The sequence below is a fragment of the Colletotrichum jinshuiense genome, chromosome 2 (genome assembly GCF_051148585.1).
Source record: "Colletotrichum jinshuiense chromosome 2, complete sequence".
Taxonomy (NCBI): domain Eukaryota; kingdom Fungi; phylum Ascomycota; class Sordariomycetes; order Glomerellales; family Glomerellaceae; genus Colletotrichum; species Colletotrichum jinshuiense.
Genome location: NC_139309.1, coordinates 5,875,709 through 5,894,613, shown reverse-complemented (window position 1 = coordinate 5,894,613; position 18,905 = coordinate 5,875,709). Strand labels below are relative to the sequence as shown.

At 49.2% G+C, this 18,905-nt stretch overlaps 5 protein-coding genes across 5 annotated transcripts; 4 read left to right on the top strand and 1 right to left on the bottom strand.

Annotated features, from left to right (window-relative positions):
* Positions 1 to 1,550: 1,550 nt before the first annotated feature.
* On the bottom strand, positions 1,551 to 2,673 carry EsH8_II_001534 (uncharacterized protein; the record flags this gene model as incomplete). The annotated part of the gene is made up of 4 exons (XM_083264832.1): positions 1,551 to 1,589; positions 1,636 to 1,734; positions 1,981 to 2,357; positions 2,592 to 2,673. 4 exons carry the CDS (start codon positions 2,671 to 2,673, stop codon positions 1,551 to 1,553), a joined length of 597 nt encoding a protein of 198 aa, XP_083122154.1.
* A 3,037-nt stretch (positions 2,674 to 5,710) lies between these two features.
* On the top strand, positions 5,711 to 9,421 carry EsH8_II_001533 (uncharacterized protein; the record flags this gene model as incomplete). The annotated part of the gene is made up of 5 exons (XM_083264831.1): positions 5,711 to 6,773; positions 6,820 to 7,250; positions 7,310 to 8,455; positions 8,560 to 8,775; positions 8,831 to 9,421. 5 exons carry the CDS (start codon positions 5,711 to 5,713, stop codon positions 9,419 to 9,421), a joined length of 3,447 nt encoding a protein of 1,148 aa, XP_083122153.1.
* Positions 9,422 to 10,715: 1,294 nt separating this feature from the next.
* EsH8_II_001532 (allantoate permease family MFS transporter) lies at positions 10,716 to 12,359 on the top strand (the record flags this gene model as incomplete). The annotated part of the gene is made up of 3 exons (XM_083264830.1): positions 10,716 to 11,258; positions 11,315 to 12,022; positions 12,075 to 12,359. 3 exons carry the CDS (start codon positions 10,716 to 10,718, stop codon positions 12,357 to 12,359), a joined length of 1,536 nt encoding a protein of 511 aa, XP_083122152.1.
* A 1,283-nt stretch (positions 12,360 to 13,642) lies between these two features.
* On the top strand, positions 13,643 to 14,732 carry EsH8_II_001531 (uncharacterized protein; the record flags this gene model as incomplete). Its single annotated transcript, XM_083264829.1, has 3 exons — positions 13,643 to 13,697; positions 13,803 to 14,350; positions 14,436 to 14,732. The coding sequence occupies 3 exons, from the start codon at positions 13,643 to 13,645 to the stop codon at positions 14,730 to 14,732; spliced, it is 900 nt and encodes a 299-aa protein (XP_083122151.1).
* A 2,069-nt stretch (positions 14,733 to 16,801) lies between these two features.
* EsH8_II_001530 (cytochrome P450) lies at positions 16,802 to 18,291 on the top strand (the record flags this gene model as incomplete). The annotated part of the gene is made up of 3 exons (XM_083264828.1): positions 16,802 to 16,873; positions 17,231 to 17,807; positions 17,870 to 18,291. 3 exons carry the CDS (start codon positions 16,802 to 16,804, stop codon positions 18,289 to 18,291), a joined length of 1,071 nt encoding a protein of 356 aa, XP_083122150.1.
* Positions 18,292 to 18,905: the final 614 nt, after the last annotated feature.

Genomic DNA, 18,905 nt, shown 5'->3' with positions numbered 1-18,905 from the left:
TAAAGTGGGTCTAAACTTCCGTCTCTGGCTTTCAACTCCGTGGCCCAATCCATCCGTCTCACTTGCCAGCTTGGAGGTGACTCTAAGCCGACGCTGCCTCTTCTCTCTCCCTCTCTCCCTCACTCCCTGCCTCTATTTTTGTTCTTCGCGGTCTTAGTAAAACATCATACTGGATGTAAATGCTCAAATAGCCGTTTGGTTTACAGTGTTGTCTGGCTTACCCGACTGCCCGACCGGTTTTATTCGTCCTCAGATTGCTTGAGCTTGGAGACCAGACATGAATCATATCTACTTAGAATCGGGAACTTTAGCGGCATTCCACGCATAGCATTGCACCAGGAAAAGAACAGAAGGTCAATCGTGCAATCGGGTGAAATATAGCTCAAGTAGAGAAGAAACAGTATAAGTTGACCGCTAGCTTATTTATAATAGAGATGCCGTATTGCAAGCATCAAATGGACATCTCCTTCAGCCCCCCCTCAACTTTATTTAAACAATTTTGATTAACTCTTCCTTGATATCTGCAAACCAATTTCGGCTTGGAATCTCCTCTGTGCGACAGAATCCGATGCGCCGGAATCCCTCCTGCTCACCCACCGGCTCCAAAAGCAGCCCATGCCACCGACTTGGCTCGCTCTTCCTTCTGGCAACCTGCAAATAATACAGGGGCCCGGCTTCACTGCAATACTTCTCGTCAAATATTGCTAGCCCAACAATCTCGCCATCTTCTTTGAGAAAATCGATGGCTTGTTCTTCTCGGTACGTCGTAAACCTTTTGTACCCTGGAGTTGCTGGATCGACTCGAGAATCAGCAATCCTGAGTTTTCCGGTAAGCTGTACATAACCGGATTTTAACATCCCACGTGGATCCATGCCGAGTGGAACGGCATCTGCTTCGATTATTCTTATCGACGTCTCCATCACGTTATTTGTAGGCATAATGGTTGCAATTTCCGGCATGTTGATATCACCCTCCAATGATGCCCAGCTCCAACTTGGGGCGAGGTATCCATCTGAGGGACGTCGTAGCCAGGCTTCGCTGCGTCTCCATAGCAAGCCAAAGGCGAGGTGGTTTTTCCATAGCCCTGCAATGTATCGTTCACCCGTGCACTCCTCCATAATCTTGGCAAGACCAGAAAGGGCCGGAAGCTTGTCATAAGCCTTGGTGATGCCTCTGCGACTGTAAGCAGACACCATGTCATACCAGTCCCACACAAACTCGGATGTGGAGAGACGGCCTTGCGCAAACGGGAATGACAAATGAAGGCGCTCATCCCATACGAGCTTCTGCACAATAAATGCATCGACAGGGACTCCGTCTTCCGCGAATCGATCTTGCCGGCATTCCCAAAGAAGCTGATCCGTATCATAGTGAATCATTCTTGCGGACAAAAGGCGTTCCTGCGTCACCCACGCGCGGGTATGCAGAATGCTTTGAGGAAGCTGAATAAAGTCTCGGGGTCGTGGCCGGACAAAGACGGGAACCGGCTGTGAGCCCGCAGATTCCCTCACTGTACATTTGACTTGGACATGGTTTGAGGTGTCACGCGTCATAAAGCAACCACCTGTCGAGTCTTTGGATGCCGACGCTGCGATGGTCAAGTATGACGAAGCATAAATAGTGCCCATCCTGACGCTTTCGAGTTCCCAGTCTTCCTTGGAGTCTTGAATAATGCAAAGTGAGTCGATCCATAAGTACTGGACCCCAACGGCTCTGGTGATAATAACGGCATCCTGGAACGTTTTAGGAAGTGCCGACATGGGTAATGATTGAATGTGGTCTTCGATCGTCTCGCTAGTCGTGCAAATGACTGGATGAAGACCCCAGCAGTGACTCAAGGTCATGTATCGGCCAACGGCTCCGCGTGTTACTAAAAGCCGAGGCTCAGTCTGTCCACCAAGACCGACATCAATCACTCGCGTAGGTAACGGTCCAGGTTCCGAACGACACGAAGTGTGACTCGTATCGCAGCTTCGTACCCATTCTCTCATGAGGTCAAGTTGTTCGATAGGCGGCTTGATGCGTCGGCCTAAGATCACATCATCCAAAGCTGGCGTCTCTGTTGCAGGATAGAAACTAAAATAGCAGTAGGCTCTTGGGCTGAGACGGTCGCATCGGATTTTGACCCAGCAGAGGCCGCGAGCCTCATAGTTCTCGTCCTGGTATTGGATGCCACGCAAGATGACAGGAGATTCTGAATCATTCCAGGCAGCTTCTTCAATCTCGACCCCTTCGCGGTGGAGTTTGTCCGTGATTGAGGTGTAGAAGAGCTTGCACAGGTCGCAAGAGGGGACGTTGTACTTCAGGATGGCAATGGAGCCATGAAGGATGAGGTCCTGGACTTCATTGTCGTCGTCTACCAAATCGTGAAGATCGAGGCGGCTGCAAGTTTCGCATAATGACATTGTTTTCAAAGAACAAAACCATCGATTTGAATGTTCACTGGCGGCGAGAACAAAAACGGTGCAAGTTGAGGGGTTCGTCGAATTTCCCCGCTTGAAACAGCGGCGCTTATTTCGGCCCCCAAGGTAGTGGGCACATGTTTTACGCAAAAAAACAGGGTGTCAGTATAGTTATCAAGTTGTCTCACTGAAGGTGTGCCGCCCGCTCGGCAACGTCGACACGCAAAGCATAGGAGTACCCACAAAGTGGGCATTAAATTCAACCACCATATCCGTAGGACCGGGGTAAGATGTGCAACATTCGTATTCGATGTTACAGAACTACATAGGTGCCGAGAGGGTGATGTATCCACATCTTCTCATGACCTCCTATAGAGAGATGCTCTCATCGGTTACCATGAATTTAAAGTCAAAACATTGGTATTCTTGCATAGGAATCTGAGCGTTTTTCTTTGATTCATACAGTACGAGGAACGGGAACGGAGAAGAAAAAGAAATTCGTTGCTCGGGTGAGTACAACCTTGCCTGTAGTCAAGTTGAAGCAATCCTACTGCTGCGGTGGTTCTTTGATCAATGTCACAGATGACTCCCGGCGGCCTGTGATGGCATAGGAACCGTTAGTGTTGATCAATTCCCCAGATCTTGGAAGGCCCGCAAAACCGGTGGCTCTTCCATACTACTACATTCCGTATCGATGTCTTTCCTTGTCACTCCAAAAAGCAACCATCGCCGTCAGAGAATGTCCGTGAAGCTCTACCAGAGGTGTATCAGAATATGATACCAGAACATAACACAGCTAACCGACTTAGAGAGCATATGTCTCTGGCTGCAACCTAAAGCAAAACCTATTGTAGTCTCCTGTCTCACCCACAACATTACGCAAAGACTTATTGACAAGCAGTTAGGAGTTCAATGGAGTTTGGATATTACCCTAATTATAGCCTTTATAATGACGCTGCCGCTTTCAACTGTCACAGGTTTCGGAATCATCCGCTTTTGGTGATAGCTCAGCGTGCGTCCGTAACCGAAGTTCTAGTAGTCCTGATGCCAAACTTTCATGTGTTTGCTGTATTGTGCGAAATCTCCACAAATTCCCCATCTGAATCGTGAACCATAGATGCACACTACATGCAGGGCGTGATGCCCAGCTGCTGAAAACCGTTTTGGTTCACATTGGGAGACATGACCTGCACTACGGCAACAATTTATGTGAGATTGCTCCATAGGTTGTTGCTCAAGACACTATAAGAAATGATAACACAAAAGCCACTTAAAATTTCAGGGCCTAATTCAGACGCGATGAAATTAATGGGCAGGACGGATGATAGCAGGCGATATATCTCCCAGAATAAAGGACCACTGTGCCAGAATGTGACCGTTTTTCTGCCTTGGGCAGCTGACATAACATCACCACTTGATGTGAGGTTGAAAATGCCCAGCGGTGAAATATTGCACTGGGGTTTGAGAGGTGGGCTGAGAATAACCTCGTTTGCCAGACAAATTGAAGCAGTCCCTGCAAGCTACGGACGAATCAGCGCTCCTTGATGTCAGGTACCCCCAATGCGTGTGCAATTCTCTCGAGTTCCGATATGGTAATATCTACTTGGAATGAGCTCAAGCAAGATGTCGGTTGAATACGAAGTGGAGAGCGCGAATTACGCACTCTGTCAAAGTGCAATCGAGGTGGACGCAAATGCGATTCGCTCAAGATTGAAGATTTCTGCCTCGTCATGGAAAAAGACGACGGGCTGTTCCGCGCCAATAAATGCCGGTCGCCTCTCAGGGGCTATACGAATCGGGTACAAAAGGTTCCGCTCCAGAGTTGCATCCGTTGAACAAGCAAAGTTGCGCGCAATGAGTTGGGGCTAGTATACCTACCTCATACCCAATGAGTTGATTCCAGACGAACATGGGGCGCGCAAAAGCTTGGCTTGCCATTGCGATGCATTGGCAAGTGTGATCAGCCAGGCAGGGGCTTTACGGCTCTACATGACCGGTCTCGCCCCGGGTGTAGGCCAAGGTTCGGATCGGATTTCAGACTTTTGGAGGCCTTGGCCGGGCTGTGCTTGTCTGAGGTCGGCTTTTCACATCATGATTTGTTCTCACAATAGCTTTGAGATGGCGTCATGGGTATCAAACAGAAAGAATATTATCTCGCGGAAGAAGATCGTTGCAGCCAAGTAATCAAGTGCCACCACATATCATATTCAACAGTTTTGCAACATCCCCCTCCCCCCCTGAGTCAAGGCGTGCGGAGTTGATGCTGGAGAGAAACAGGAGCTCATGTCCGCCCAAACGCCGGTGGCCGCCACAAGAGGTTGGAAACGAATGCCAACCGGGTGGGGTTGCCCCGCTCGATAGGATTACAAGCAGGATTTCGCGAAGCGGTGATGACAGGGAAAGATCAGGCGAGGTCGTATTAACCACCCACGTGCTCCGCTCGACCTTCCATTGAAAGGCCCTGATGCGCCTCCAGCAGCGTGATGAAATGGATTATTCGTTTTTCTTGCCAAATAGAATCAATGACCCCTCTTTTCGCCTGACTCTTGGTCGGTCTCCGGTGTAGGAAAAGAAGCAAATCCCGCGCCAACTAGACTCAGACAGTCATGTCTGCCATGCATGTACGGCAAAACCTTCTCCTCCTCTGGGAACTCGTCTGATCCTACCATCATTTCGCTTATTCTTTGCTTAAAAATCGCGCGCACTTCACCCCTGTCTCTGTAAGATTTTTGTCAGTTTCCGGCTAGTCTTGCCTTTTTCGCTTCCACCTCCCACTTTGCCTCGAGCTTCACACCTCCAGTTCCTCTTGATCGTCGAGTAAAGCTCCTGTGAACGCTCTCTTAAACTGCCAAGCCTGCATCATGTGTTGTTCGTTGGTTTCCGAGGCTGATCTAGACTACACCCATGCTGGCCGCCACTCCACACACACCGCGTAATGCCTGCTTGTTTAAGCTTGTCAGGATGGTTTCCGAGTCCCATTCTGCCTCTTTTGGACTTATCAGATCGCATCAGAGATTATCAATTCGTCAATAAATACCATATTAAATCGTGGCAGTGCTGTTCCAACCAGGGTCTAAGGCCTTTTGCGCCTGCCGCTATGACGGGATGTGGAGAGCTCAGCAGTGTCTCTGTTGGACAAAGACATGAGGTTGGATCTTGATGCTGGAGGGGGGCAGCGGCGAAGGCTGCCTTTTAGACTACGGGAGATCATTCATATTCTCTGGGCGCCGCGTGCTCGGCTGGTCTTGCTCTCGGACTCGACAGCACTTTCTCTTTTCCACCAAGCCATACATGACTGGCATCCATCATGGCTGACAGCTTTCTCAGCCCCAATCCCACACATCCGGACTCCCGTCCGCGGGCCGTCAGCGACAGCGAAACCATTACGCCCGATGGCACAAATCCTTTCCTCACGCCGTCTGGCACAACCGGCCCTCCTAGCACTGCTGCCCCCAGTGTTGTTCTTGAGGATGCAGACTCGGCGCTGCACCCAGACCCTGGAACTGAGAGTGATTTTCGCGTCGACAATAACCCCTTCGCTTTTTCTCCCGGTCAGCTCAATAAGCTACTCAATCCCAAGTCGCTTTCTGCATTCAGAGCACTAGGCGGACTCCGCGGTATCGCCCGTGGTATCCAAACCGATGTGCGCAGTGGGCTCAGCATCGATGAGACAGGTGTCAAATCCATAATTACATTTAATGAGGCGACAGACTCCCTCGCCGATGCCAAGGCAAATTCGCCACATACGGAGAAGCGTGTTTTGTCAGCAACGACACCATTTGCTGACCGTACTCGTGTGTACGGGCGTAATGTACTGCCGCCGAAGAAGCCAAAGTCAATTTGGAAGCTCATGTGGATCGCCTTCAATGAGAAGGTGCTCATCCTCTTGACCGTTGCCGGAGTTATTTCTCTGGCCCTTGGCTTATACGAAACTCTCGGCGTGGAAAGGCCTGCTGGCGCGCCGGCTTCCGTTGATTGGGTTGAAGGTGTCGCCATTTGCGCAGCAGTCATCATCGTTGTTCTCGTCGGCTCCCACAACGATTGGCAAAAAGAAAAGGCATTTGTCAAACTGAATACGAAGAAGGATGACCGCCAAGTCAAGGTTATACGTTCTGGCAGATCCGTGATGATCAATGTCAACGAAATACTTGTGGGGGATGTTCTCCACCTCGAACCCGGCGACATGGTACCTGCCGATGGTATTCTGATTGAAGGCCACGACGTGAAGTGTGATGAATCTTCGGCCACTGGAGAGTCCGACGTGCTCAAGAAGACTGGCGGTGACCAGGTCATGAAACTCTTAGGATCTAAACATAGCGATCTCGAGGACTTGGACCCTTTTGTGATCTCAGGCTCCAAGGTGCTTGAAGGTAAGCTTTTGCCTTCTGGCCCATGGCCTTTGCTAACAAATCATAGGCATGGGCACTTACGTTTGCACATCTGTCGGTGTTCATAGCAGCTTTGGCAAGATTATGATGTCAGTACGCTACGATATCGAGGCTACTCCTCTCCAGAAGAAGCTGGAGCGTCTTGCGGTCGCCATCGCAAAGCTGGGTGGAACGGCATCTGCCTTGATGTTCTTTATCCTGCTTTTCCGCTTTCTCGCGAGCCTTTCCGGCGATAGCAGGTCACCTGCTGACAAGGCATCAACTTTCATGGATTTGCTTGTCGTGGCAATCGCTATTATTGCCGTAGCTGTGCCGGAAGGATTACCGCTTGCCGTAACACTCGCTCTTGCATTCGCAACCACAAAGCTGCTCAAGGAGAACAACCTTGTCCGAGTTCTTCGAGCATGCGAGACTATGGGAAATGCCACGACTATCTGTTCTGATAAGACAGGCACTTTGGTAAGCCATATCCAAGTGCGTTCTCGTCAACAGTCGACTAGAAGCTGATAGCATACCAGACAACGAATAAGATGACGGTTGTTGCGGGTACCTTTTCAAAAACAAGTTTTACGGCGTTTTCTCAGTCCGAGAACGAGAAAGCTACTGACGGTCCCTCTCACATCTCTGCATGGGCTCCAAACGTGCCAAAGGCTACCAAAGAACTGATCGTCCAATCCATCGCTGTTAACTCGACGGCTTTCGAAGGCCAAGAGGACGGTCAGTCGACATTTATTGGATCCAAGACCGAAACGGCCCTTCTCCATCTTGCCAAGGACCATCTTGGGTTGCAATCTCTAGCTGAAGCTCGCGCCAACGAGGAAATCGTACAGATGTTGCCATTTGACTCGAGCAGGAAGTGCATGGCAGCTGTCATCAAACTCCGTGACACCTCCAAAGGCTACCGCCTCTTGGTTAAGGGTGCCTCCGAGATCTTGCTTGGTTACTGCGCTGCCCAAACTGATCTCGAAACGTTAGCTGCGGAACCTTTGGTCGCGTCGGAGCGACAGGCGCTAGAATCCACCATTAACCAGTACGCCAGTCGATCGCTACGAACAATTGGCCTTGTATACAAGGACTACACTCAATGGCCGCCGTCAAACATGCCATCAGAGGATGGCCATGTCAAGCTCGAGTCGCTTTTGTCTGCTTCCGATCTGACCTTCCTCGGAATTGTTGGCATCCAGGACCCTGTTAGACCGGGTGTTCCTGAAGCAGTGCGTAAGGCACAGCATGCAGGCGTCACAGTCCGCATGGTTACAGGCGATAACATCGTCACTGCCCAGGCCATCGCAACTGAATGTGGTATTTTCACGGGCTCCCAGGGTGTGATTATGGAAGGACCAGCGTTCAGAAAGCTTTCCGAGGAAGACATGAACTCCATTCTTCCCAAATTACAAGTATTGGCTCGTTCATCCCCCGAAGACAAACGGATTCTTGTCACAAGACTGAAGGCTCTTGGCGAGACTGTCGCCGTTACGGGTGACGGTACAAATGACGCACCGGCTCTGAAGGCCGCAGACGTTGGCTTTTCTATGGGTATATCTGGCACTGAAGTCGCAAAGGAGGCTTCTGCTATCGTTCTGATGGACGATAACTTTGCTTCCATTGTGACGGCTCTGAAATGGGGTCGCGCAGTCAACGATGCCGTTCAGAAATTCTTGCAGGTACGTCCATATCGACGGCTGATAAATCATTGATTGATTGACTCAACTGTCTTGCACAAGTTGAAACTGTCGTTGGTGCTTCAGTTACTTACTCGGTTGTGTAGTTCCAAATCACCGTCAACATTACCGCAGTTCTTTTGGCTTTCATCACAGCCATGTATGACCCTCATATGGAACCTGTGCTGAAAGCTGTTCAACTGCTGTGGGTTAATCTCATTATGGACACATTTGCCGCACTTGCACTTGCAACCGATCCACCGACTGAGAAGATTCTGGACCGACCACCTCAAGGAAAGAACTCCCCATTGATTACAATCAACGTAAGTCCTTTACCTGGAACAAAGGTTGGCCAGTGGATTGACAGTTCACTTCTAGATGTGGAAAATGATCATCGGACAGGCTATTTTCCAGCTCATCATTACAATCACGCTTTACTTCGCAGGCCCTGAGATTCTTAACTACGACAGAACCAGCGAGGATCAGATGCTTCAACTTGATACTCTCATCTTCAACACATTCGTTTGGATGCAGATTTTTAACGAATTTAACAACCGCCGACTAGACAACAAGTTCAACGTCCTTGAAGGTGTCCACCGTAACCAGTTCTTCATCTTCATTAACCTCCTTATGGTTGGCTTGCAAGTTGGCATTATCTTCATCGGTGGCCGCGTTTTTGAAATCAAGGAGGGTGGCCTCAACGGTACCCAGTGGGCAATTTCCATTGTGGTCGCCCTCATGTCTTTACCCTGGGGAGTTTTGGTTCGCATTTTCCCCGATATCTGGTTTGAAAAGGTGGCTATTTTCGTTGGAAAGCCTTTCGTCGTTGCTTACAGACTCCTTGCGGGAATGTTCTCTAAAATCGGTGGAATCTTCAAAAGGAAACCGCAAGAAAAGCCTACGGTAGACAGCGAGCTACCCGCTACAATCGTCATCGCTCCACCCGATGAAAAAGGAAGGCGTGTTTAAACGGAAGAAAGCAAAAGTGGAGAGTCAACACGTTATCAACCAAGAGTTGCCAACAAAGTGTTATGCAGACGCAGGGTGGATAGGTTGTCAGGCATGTAACGTTACACGGGTGGTGTTCTGGCATTTCGATCTTGATGTATAATGTTTTCGGCAACAAGGATGAAAGAGGTTCAAAACCAAGATTGAGTATAGGGTTTATTTACTGTCGCTATATCAAACATCGGGCTCATAAATCCAAGTCAAATCCGAGAACATTTTTGACCGCATGCCTGTCTTGTAAAAGTGTACACCTTGGTACCTTTTCAATGAAGGTTATCTGTCGACTTGGCTATGAGGCGAATTTAGTTTTCAATCTCTTGTTACCGGATCAAGTACCGGTTCAACCATTAAACTAACAGAACTGGACTATTTCCGCTAGGGTAACCTACTGATAAACGTGCCAAATCTCTGGTTTGAGACCCAGAGTAGCAGATGCCAGGCTTTCTATGTCGAAGATTTGTCTTGGGATGTCTAATAAGAGTAATCGATTCCCAGAGGGTTTCAGTCAATAGACATTGATTGCTTGGCGGCAAGAATCAACGCGTTGCCATCATCAGCGTCCGATGTTAATGCCCACGAAAATATCCCCTAAGACGCATCGCCAATCATCTTCAATTTCAATCTTGTAGTTTCGGGGGCTTAGTTGTCCCAAGTCTTCTTTTACATTGTTACTGGAGAACTTCGGTGGGGGGTTTTGTAAGCTGTCCTGTTCGGCTCGTGTTGCTTATAAGCCGAACCATTTATAACTCTGCGGATCAGTTGGCGACGCCGAGTATTCTCCGCAACCCACTTCACAGGCGGTGATATCATAGGCGCAGTTCAGAATTATATGCAGCAACCCCTCCTTGTCGGGAAAGACTTGTGTTGCAGTCTAGTACAATCGGCAATCAGTCCATATCTTCGGGTTCTTCTCTTCCGGAAAGAAAGATAACGACTACCGATGGCCAACCAAGACCCCAGTCATCTTCCTGCAAATACATGGTTCACAGCATCCTGCACCTTCTAATTGGTTCAAACTCAACGGTATTGGTGATCGCCACAAACTTATCGATGGGGATTGTCTCCAACATTGTTAAGGCCTCCACGCTATCCATACGCCCAATCATTCTTAAATGCGTCATAGACATGCGGTTATCAGCCGAGGTGTGCACTTTGCAATATAGTTATATAAGATCCAGAGAGCACTGCGTTCATCCAGTTGACTCTGACTTAATTGTTCCAGTTTAAACCCATTTCTGGCTTCAACCAAAGCATCATGACGAGTTTAGGTGAAAAGGTCGATGTGGAGAAGGCCACCAGCAGTGGTGGAAGTGCACCCGAGTTGTTGGTGGGTGAAGTAAAAGATATCTCAAACCCCGACGCTGCTCTCGACTTTTTGCGGAATACCGAAGATGTAACGCCAATGACGGCCGAGGATGAGCGCAAACTGAAGCGCAAAATCGATTGGCGAATTGTACCCCTCATGTTTGCCTGTTACATCCTTCAGTACCTCGACAAGACCTTGATCAACTATGCAAACGTCATGGGCCTTCAAAACGACACCAGCATCACCGGTGACCAGTATTCACAACTAGCCATGATATTTTACGTGAGCTATCTGGCTTTCGAGTTCCCTCATGCCTGGGGTATGCAAAGGTTTCCTACGGCGAAATACATCGGGGTTATGGTCTGCTTATGGGGCGTGGTCTTATCGGTTACGTCTGCTTGTCACAATTGGGCCGGACTTGTGGTCACAAGAGTTCTCTTGGGTGTCTTCGAGAGTGCTGTGGCTCCTTCACTCATAGTCATCACAACGATGGTAAGACTTTATCCATATCCCACGTCAGGCCTCTTGGGATTTACTGACCGTTAAAGTGGTACAAACGACAAGAACAACCTCCTCGTATGGGAATTTGGTACCTTGGTACAGGCGGAGGCACAATAGTTGGCTCCCTGATTTCCTTCGGCTTTCAGCATTATCACAGTTCCGGCTTCACATCTTGGCAAATCATGTTTCTCATCTGTGGCTTGATTACGATCGCCATTGGGATCACAGTCATCCTAGTTCTTCCTGACAACCCTATGACCGCTCGATTTCTCTCGCGAGAAGAAAAGGTCTGGGCAATTGAGCGTCTAAGGAAGAATCAGACTGGTGTCGAAAACAAACACTTCAAGTGGCCCCAGTTCATCGAATGCTTCACAGATCCGCAGACGTATCTGCTAGCACTCATAACAATTTCTTCGAACGTTCCCAACGGCGCAGTGTCTTCTTTTCAAGCTACAATAATCAAGGGTTTCGGCTATACCTCCAAAGAAACAGCGCTGTTATCCATCCCATCGGGTGCGGTAAGCATCGTATCGATTCTAGCGGCAACCAACTCAGCAGGCCGGTTTAATCAGCGGGCTATCAACATCATCTGCCTTCTCATCCCCGGTCTTATTGGGGCAGCCCTTATGGCATTTTTTCCAGGGGAGAACAAAGCTGGAAAACTCATTGGCAACTATATGACGAACTGCATTGGTGCAACACTGCCTCTTTTGTACTCATTGGTTGGCGCAAACTATGCCGGGCATACTAAAAAGGTGCGATACTACTTAGAATTATCCTCGCCCGTAGCCATACTAATTTCAACAGGTCACCATGAATGCTACCCTCCTCATATGTTTCTGTATTGGTAACATCATCGGCCCCTTGACATTCACAGCTGAATCTGCGCCCGATTATATTCCTGCGAAGACTGCAATAATTGTCACTTCCGGCCTGGCTATGATTTTCACTTTGATGTTAAGGTTCTATTACGTCTGGGAGAACAACAGACGTGATAAACTTGTGCAGGCTGGAGATCTCGGACATTTGAAGGACGTTGAGTTCAGCGACATGACCGATCGAGTCAACAAAGAATTCAGATATACGCTATAGTTGGGCCGATATTTGATGACGTAATGCTACGCTACTTATACATAACCACCTTGGAAATCTTCTATTTGTGCACACATCCCATCGGGGGGGGGGGTTGGGTTACGACGGGCTGCTTGTATATCATAAGCATGCATTTGAAATATCTGATGCAAGAGGGCTTAGAAAGTTTCCGTGGAGTTACCTGCCACACTGAAGGTGATGACAGGGCAATCAATGGGAAACACCGCCATCCGATAATAAGTGCATCCACAGCTACGATAATCCGGAGGCCTTATTCCTCGGCCTACAACAGCCCAATCAACCTCCTCCGTAAGTTCCTGGCTCTCAACTATGTCGTATCGTACTAAAAGAATGTATTCATAGAAAATGTGGGAAACATCATTCTCTGGACTGTTGTCGAGTGGGGTATGGGCATCATCGCTGGCTCACTTCCCATGCTTCGACAACTTTTCAAGGGACTTGTAAAAGATCGTAGCAGCAGGGACGAAGCATACGTTCTTCGAGCGCGGTCAAGAACGATCCCACTGCACAATGATAGTACACCTAGGGATCAAGAAAGCCCGGGAGACCGATAGTACCCATCAAATCCTCAAGACAACAAGAGCGGATATCACAGGAGGATCCAGACATACCTCGGATCAAACTCAAAAGGGAGACGTGTCCTGGCAAATGGCCAAGGGAATATATTGACAAGGCCCCTTGTATATTCTTGATCTGCATGTTGGTTAGTTTTGTAGCGGAGATAGCGCCTTTGCTGCCGCGAAAGTGATTAGCATATGCATCAGACAGTACCACGTACAGGGGTTTTTCTCAACTCAAAACATTACTCCAACCAACGATAAATTACGGTTTACCTTTAGGTTGCTTACAAGGAACAATTCATTATGGGTTCATTTGACACTTCATTTCCCAATGTTCTGCCACCTTACAATTTTGGCAGGAGTCCGCGTGGCCTGTTTGTTGGAGTGGTTCAGCAAAGTCTGAACCAACAGCCGAATACATACAGCGCCAACACAAACATGCAATGGTGGAGTGTAAATATGCTTGACTACAAGGGTCCTGGTACTTTCCTTGCATCTGTGACTATAATCACTGCAGGTTTAATGAGGGGAATAAGTGGGCACATATCAAAACGAAGGTCGAACTGCACAATGAGCTACAAGATAAATTGGCGCTAGGACGGGCTTCTGAAGGTTTATGGCAGCATTTCCATCGTCTCTTGGTTTCCTCTGGTCACTTTTCTGCTGCTATCTCACATTTCAATTCAATCTACTGCCACCATCATGTCAGCTTACAATGTTAAGGGCAAATACGCCATCGTTACCGGTGCTGGATCCGGTGAGTAACCTATTCCAATAAATGCGGCCCCTTTGGACTTGGATCTATAAAATAACCTACGGATATCAGGCATAAACCATGCATTTGTAGAATTACTTCTACAAGCTGGTTGTTCCATCATCGTGGCAGATGTGAAGTTGCGGCCGGAAGCAGAAGCGACAGTTGCCCACTACTCCAAGGAAAATGTAGAGAAGAATGGGGCATATGCTTTATTCCACCAGACGGACGTCTCTGACTGGAACCAAATAAATTCCTTGTGGGACACGGCGCTCCAAACCTTCCCCCAGGTGGACATTGTCTGCAACGGCGCAGGCCTCTACGAGCCCCCGTCAAGCTCATTCTGGAATGCTCCAGGAATCTCTCCCCTCGCGAACGATCCTGTTGATGCCAAAATCGGACAATACAAAACGTTCAGTGTGAACACTATCGCACCGATCCGCCTGGCCCAGATTGCCATTGACTACTGGCTGCAGAACCGCGACATCCAGGGCAATCTGCTGTGGATTGCAAGTTTGGGCGGATATGTTCACTCAATGCACACGCCACTCTACTTTGCCAGCAAAGCTGCCATTGTGAGCATGGTCAAGAGCCTAGGTGGACTCAAGAAAGAGTTTGGAATCCGCAACGCAGCCGTTTGTCCTGGGGCTGTATATGTGAGTGAGGACAGCCGGCTTGGTTTGAACATATCGGGTTTCAATTGTAATATACCTGGCCACTAACTTAATTTTCCAACCCTAGACACCAATCTTTCATCCCGAGTACTGCCGTGACAGAGTGAGGCCGGATGACCTCACCCTGACCCCACATCAATGTGCTAGTGTGCTGATGCGCGTGCTGCGGGAGCCTGAATTCGGCGATGGAAATATCATTGAGACGATGCTTGTGGGAACTAAGGATTCGAATTCTGTCAACGTACGAGAGGTGCCACTTCATTTGCTGTACCCGACGGCAGGGCCGGTCGGACAAGACAATCATTTGTTGGAAGAGGAGGAGAAGATGGTCCAAAACCTGAAGAAGCACGGCATGAGATCTTGAATTTGCACAACCCCCTGAAATGTCCGTACACCCTGAGGAGTTGATATGGATTTAATTTTTTCGAGAGATAAGTGGCGAGAATACATAATTATTTCATTTACTGTGCCTCTGTAAAAGGATGGCATTGGCTACTATTTGGCTTGTTTGATGTCTCAACTGCATTACGGCGATTTGACCAAAACACATTGCTTGCACCAAATACTAAAAAGAAGCTGATAGCAGCAACACAATCCAATCAAGAGGTCTTCACACTCGGCCCTGGGCATTGAGTTTGATAGAGAGGAATCAGGGAGTAAACCGCAAGAAGCTCCCTGTAGCTTTAGGCAGTCAGGCATTCATCTAATTTTCTCTTTCGTGGAGGACTTTGGAAACGACATCGTTGGCTTCGAGCCAGGTCGTATATGAGAAAGTCGTAGGCAAGTAATAATGTCGTTGTCGTATCACAACAACAGCTCGGTGACACGGCCAAATGAGCCAATCCCGTCAATAAATCTGCAATGGTAACAGGAATTCGCCCCTCTTTCTTCATCTTGTCCATGCGGGCCGATATGGGCCTAGCCAACTCCGAAGCGGATTCTCAGCTCCAACTCCACCGCGCTAGAGTCTGAATCTGCAAAGACTGAGTCCAGACAACCCCTCTCTTTGTCCTATTGGATAAACACCACGAACCCGGATTGGGCAGCTGGTTTGTCGCCCCTCCACTCATCGTTGATGCCCCATACACAAAATCTCAGATTTCCATGCGGTTATCAAAGTCTTCACCGCGGGAACTCAGCATCCACAACTGGACCAATGGTACATGATTACCATCATCTGGAAGGGTGGCCGAGTTGGTTATGGCGCCAGGTTAAGGTCAGCTTAACATCTGTTTCCTGGTGGGGCAACCCGCGCGAGTTCGAGTCTCGTCCCTTTCAAGATTGTCTTTTTGCTCTCAGAAAGAATTTCTTTTGGACGCCGTAGGTATGACCGGCTGAACGTATGCAATTTGTTGGTGCTGTTCCTAGTCAAGATGGACCACTGCAGCACGGGCCAATTGTAAACCAGTCGTAGTATACACTTGTGTGCCTTGTTGTTTGCCTCGCTTGTATGGTGGTCCATTATCAACCTGGTGCATCCTTCACATGCTTCAGAACACCGAGTCCGGTTAACACTTGGTTTGTCTGATGACCGACAAACATCACAAATCCTTACTCATGGCATAATTGCACTGCACGGTAATACACTTGAAAGCCTGGCGTCCTGACAAAAGAGGTAAACAGATCGGCAGCCTAAAAGAACTAGAAAGAGTCGTCAATCAACAACCGACTCATACACCACGGTGCGTGCACTCCGCGTGATGCTGGGTCGAGCAATTAAGCTTCGGGAAGTGTTTTAGCGTGGGCTATTGACAATCAATTATCCGGCGCGAAAGTTAAAACGGCATCATCATGACTAACGTGCGTTTTGACGGTTTAAGAAATAAATAAATGCACGAGATTCCCCAACTCTTTCTTGCATACGAGATGCTATCGCTCTCAACCATCTTCGTGTGGATAGTGAAAAAAGGCTATTTCATTTCTCCGATTGTATTTTACGGCATCATCTCAGTAATTCGAAGCTTCGATTGCAGTCCTGAGTACTGGTCGTTTTGGACGTCACGTAATCAGTTGGCATCTAAAAACTTCAAACCAAGCCGACATTTACAGTGTTTCAAGAGTAACTTGCTTAAACATGAGTATACTAATACAACCGCTCCTTAACCACAATTTATTGTGCCAACTCGGAAAACCCCTTTTGGTCCTCTTGTCAATCTGCACCCTTGCCTTTTTTGCCTGGTATTTGCGCGAGGACAAGCCTTACTCGGGCTTTAAGCTGATCGGCAAGGAGCGCGGAGAGTGGTCGTACGAAAAGGCGAGAGAAAGATGGAACAACAATGCATTTAAGCTGTTGCGGGATGGCTTCGAGGAGGTATGCAACTTCACTCGCATTCTGCACCAAGCAATGCTATATCGAGATTGACCTTTTTTTCCTTTTTCGCTCAGACAAACGGCCGACCTTTTCAGGTTCTCTCCCCTTTTGGTCCCTTAATTATGCTGCCGCCAAGCCTGTGTGAAGAAGTCCGCAATGACAAGCGCCTCACATTCACTGGCTTCATCGAACGGGTATGTATAACCAATAGCAAGAAATGTGTGCCGAAGCTGAACGTGGTTCTCGAAGCAATGGCTCACCGGCTACCCTGGCTTGAGTGTTCTGCAAGACGGTCTCAAGGGAGATATTATCCAAGAAGCGACGAGAAAGAATCTCAACCAAGAACTAAGTCCGTGCAACCCAGAGTGAGATAGATAAAAATTGAATCGCACTCGGGATACTAATGAACGTGCCCCAGTGCATCTAACCGAGCGACTATGCGAGGAAACCTCACTTATCCTCAGAGAGCAGCTACCGTCAACTCAGGGTACGACGACCAATGATCCAGTCACTCACACTTGCCTCGAGGCTAACGATTCACAGAATGGCAGCAAGTCAGGTTTTTCCCCGTCGCAACCCAACTTGCCGCCCGCCTGTCCACCAAGATCCTTCTGGGGGACCGCCTCTGCCACGACAAACGATGGATCGCAGTGTCCATCAACTTCACCGGCGTCGTCCTGCGCGCAAACCGAGCCCTCCGCGCCTGGCCCGTTATCCTCCGCCCGCTGGTCCATCGCTTCGTTCCAACGTTGAACTACCTCCGCGCCCAGATCACGCAGGCCCACGGCATTATGCAGCCCGAGCTGGCAGCGCGACGAGAAGCGAGGCCCGAGAAGGGCAAACCCATGGATTCGCTGTCGTGGATAGATGACGTGCGACGCGGGCGGGAGTTTGATGTTGTCGCCGGGCAGCTTTTTCTTACTTTCGCGGCGATTCATACGACGTCGTCCGTGGTGACGGCGCTCCTGTACGACCTTGTCGCCTACCCGGAGTACTTCGCCTTGTTGAGGGAGGAGATCGTAAGAGTTTTCACAGAGGATGGCGGCTGGAGCAAAAACAGCCTCTATAAGCTGAAGCTGATGGACAGCTGCATGAAAGAGAGCCAGCGGCTACACATCCTCGGTCCCCGTAGGTTCCTCGGGGTAAACAGTCACAGGGCCAAACAAGTTTACTGACAATTACCACAATAGACATGATGAACCGCAGAGTCGAGGAACCGATGACACTCTCGGACGGAACCTACCTCCCCAAGGGCGTCCTCGTGAGCATCGCGACGCACGGCACCCGCGACCCGGCAATCTGGGGCCCCGTGGCGGACAGGTTTGACGGACACAGGTTCCTCCGCATGCGCGAGCAGCCCGGCCAGGAGAACCGGTGGCAATTCGTCTCGACGGGCCCGGAGTACCTGGCGTTCGGACATGGGACGCATGCGTGCCCCGGACGATTCTTTGCGAGCAACGAGATGAAGATTGTGCTTGCCCACCTGATTATGAACTACGACTGGATGATCGTCGAGGATAAGCCCCCAGGTAGCATATTCCGTAGTCGGTTCGTGCCCGATCCAAAGACTGTTGTCGGGTGCAGGGCGAGGGTCCCTGAGATACAGCTGTAAATCGGCATTCCTGCCCGGGTGAAACAGAGAATACAAGAACGCGTCTCAAGAAGCATTGAAGAAGCAGCACATTTTGTTTGACAGATCAATACACTTGAGATCAACAGTGAAAAGAATATGATCGACTATGAAAAAGACAAAAAAGTGAAAGCGTCAATCGCTGACGGGAATTGAGCCCGACGTGGCTGGGGGGAGTTAGTGATGTTGGTCAACGATGCTTGTTGAGGCAGCTGGAACTTACGGGTCGAACCCACAACCTTGAGATTAAGAGTCTCACGCTCTACCTATTGAGCTAGCCGGGCGGATGTAAATCCATTGTGGCTGGAAGTGTTGACGGGGTACGCCAGAGTTAGTTCAAAAGACGGTGGCAGATGTGGACGGGAGGATTAATTTCGCAACTTTTCCATGGTGGCTCCGCCGTAGGGCTTCTTTGCTGTCCCGGTGCGGGGCCGGGAGGCGGATCGGGGATGGGGCCGTGCCGAGGCCGGGTGTGGACTGAAACCGAGCTTTGCAATTTGTATGCTAGCGCTGTGAGTAGGTTCGCCGTCCCAATGCAACAAACGTAGAATCAACTGACTCTTCGTCCCTCCTTTTCATTTCCCCGTGTTTCACCA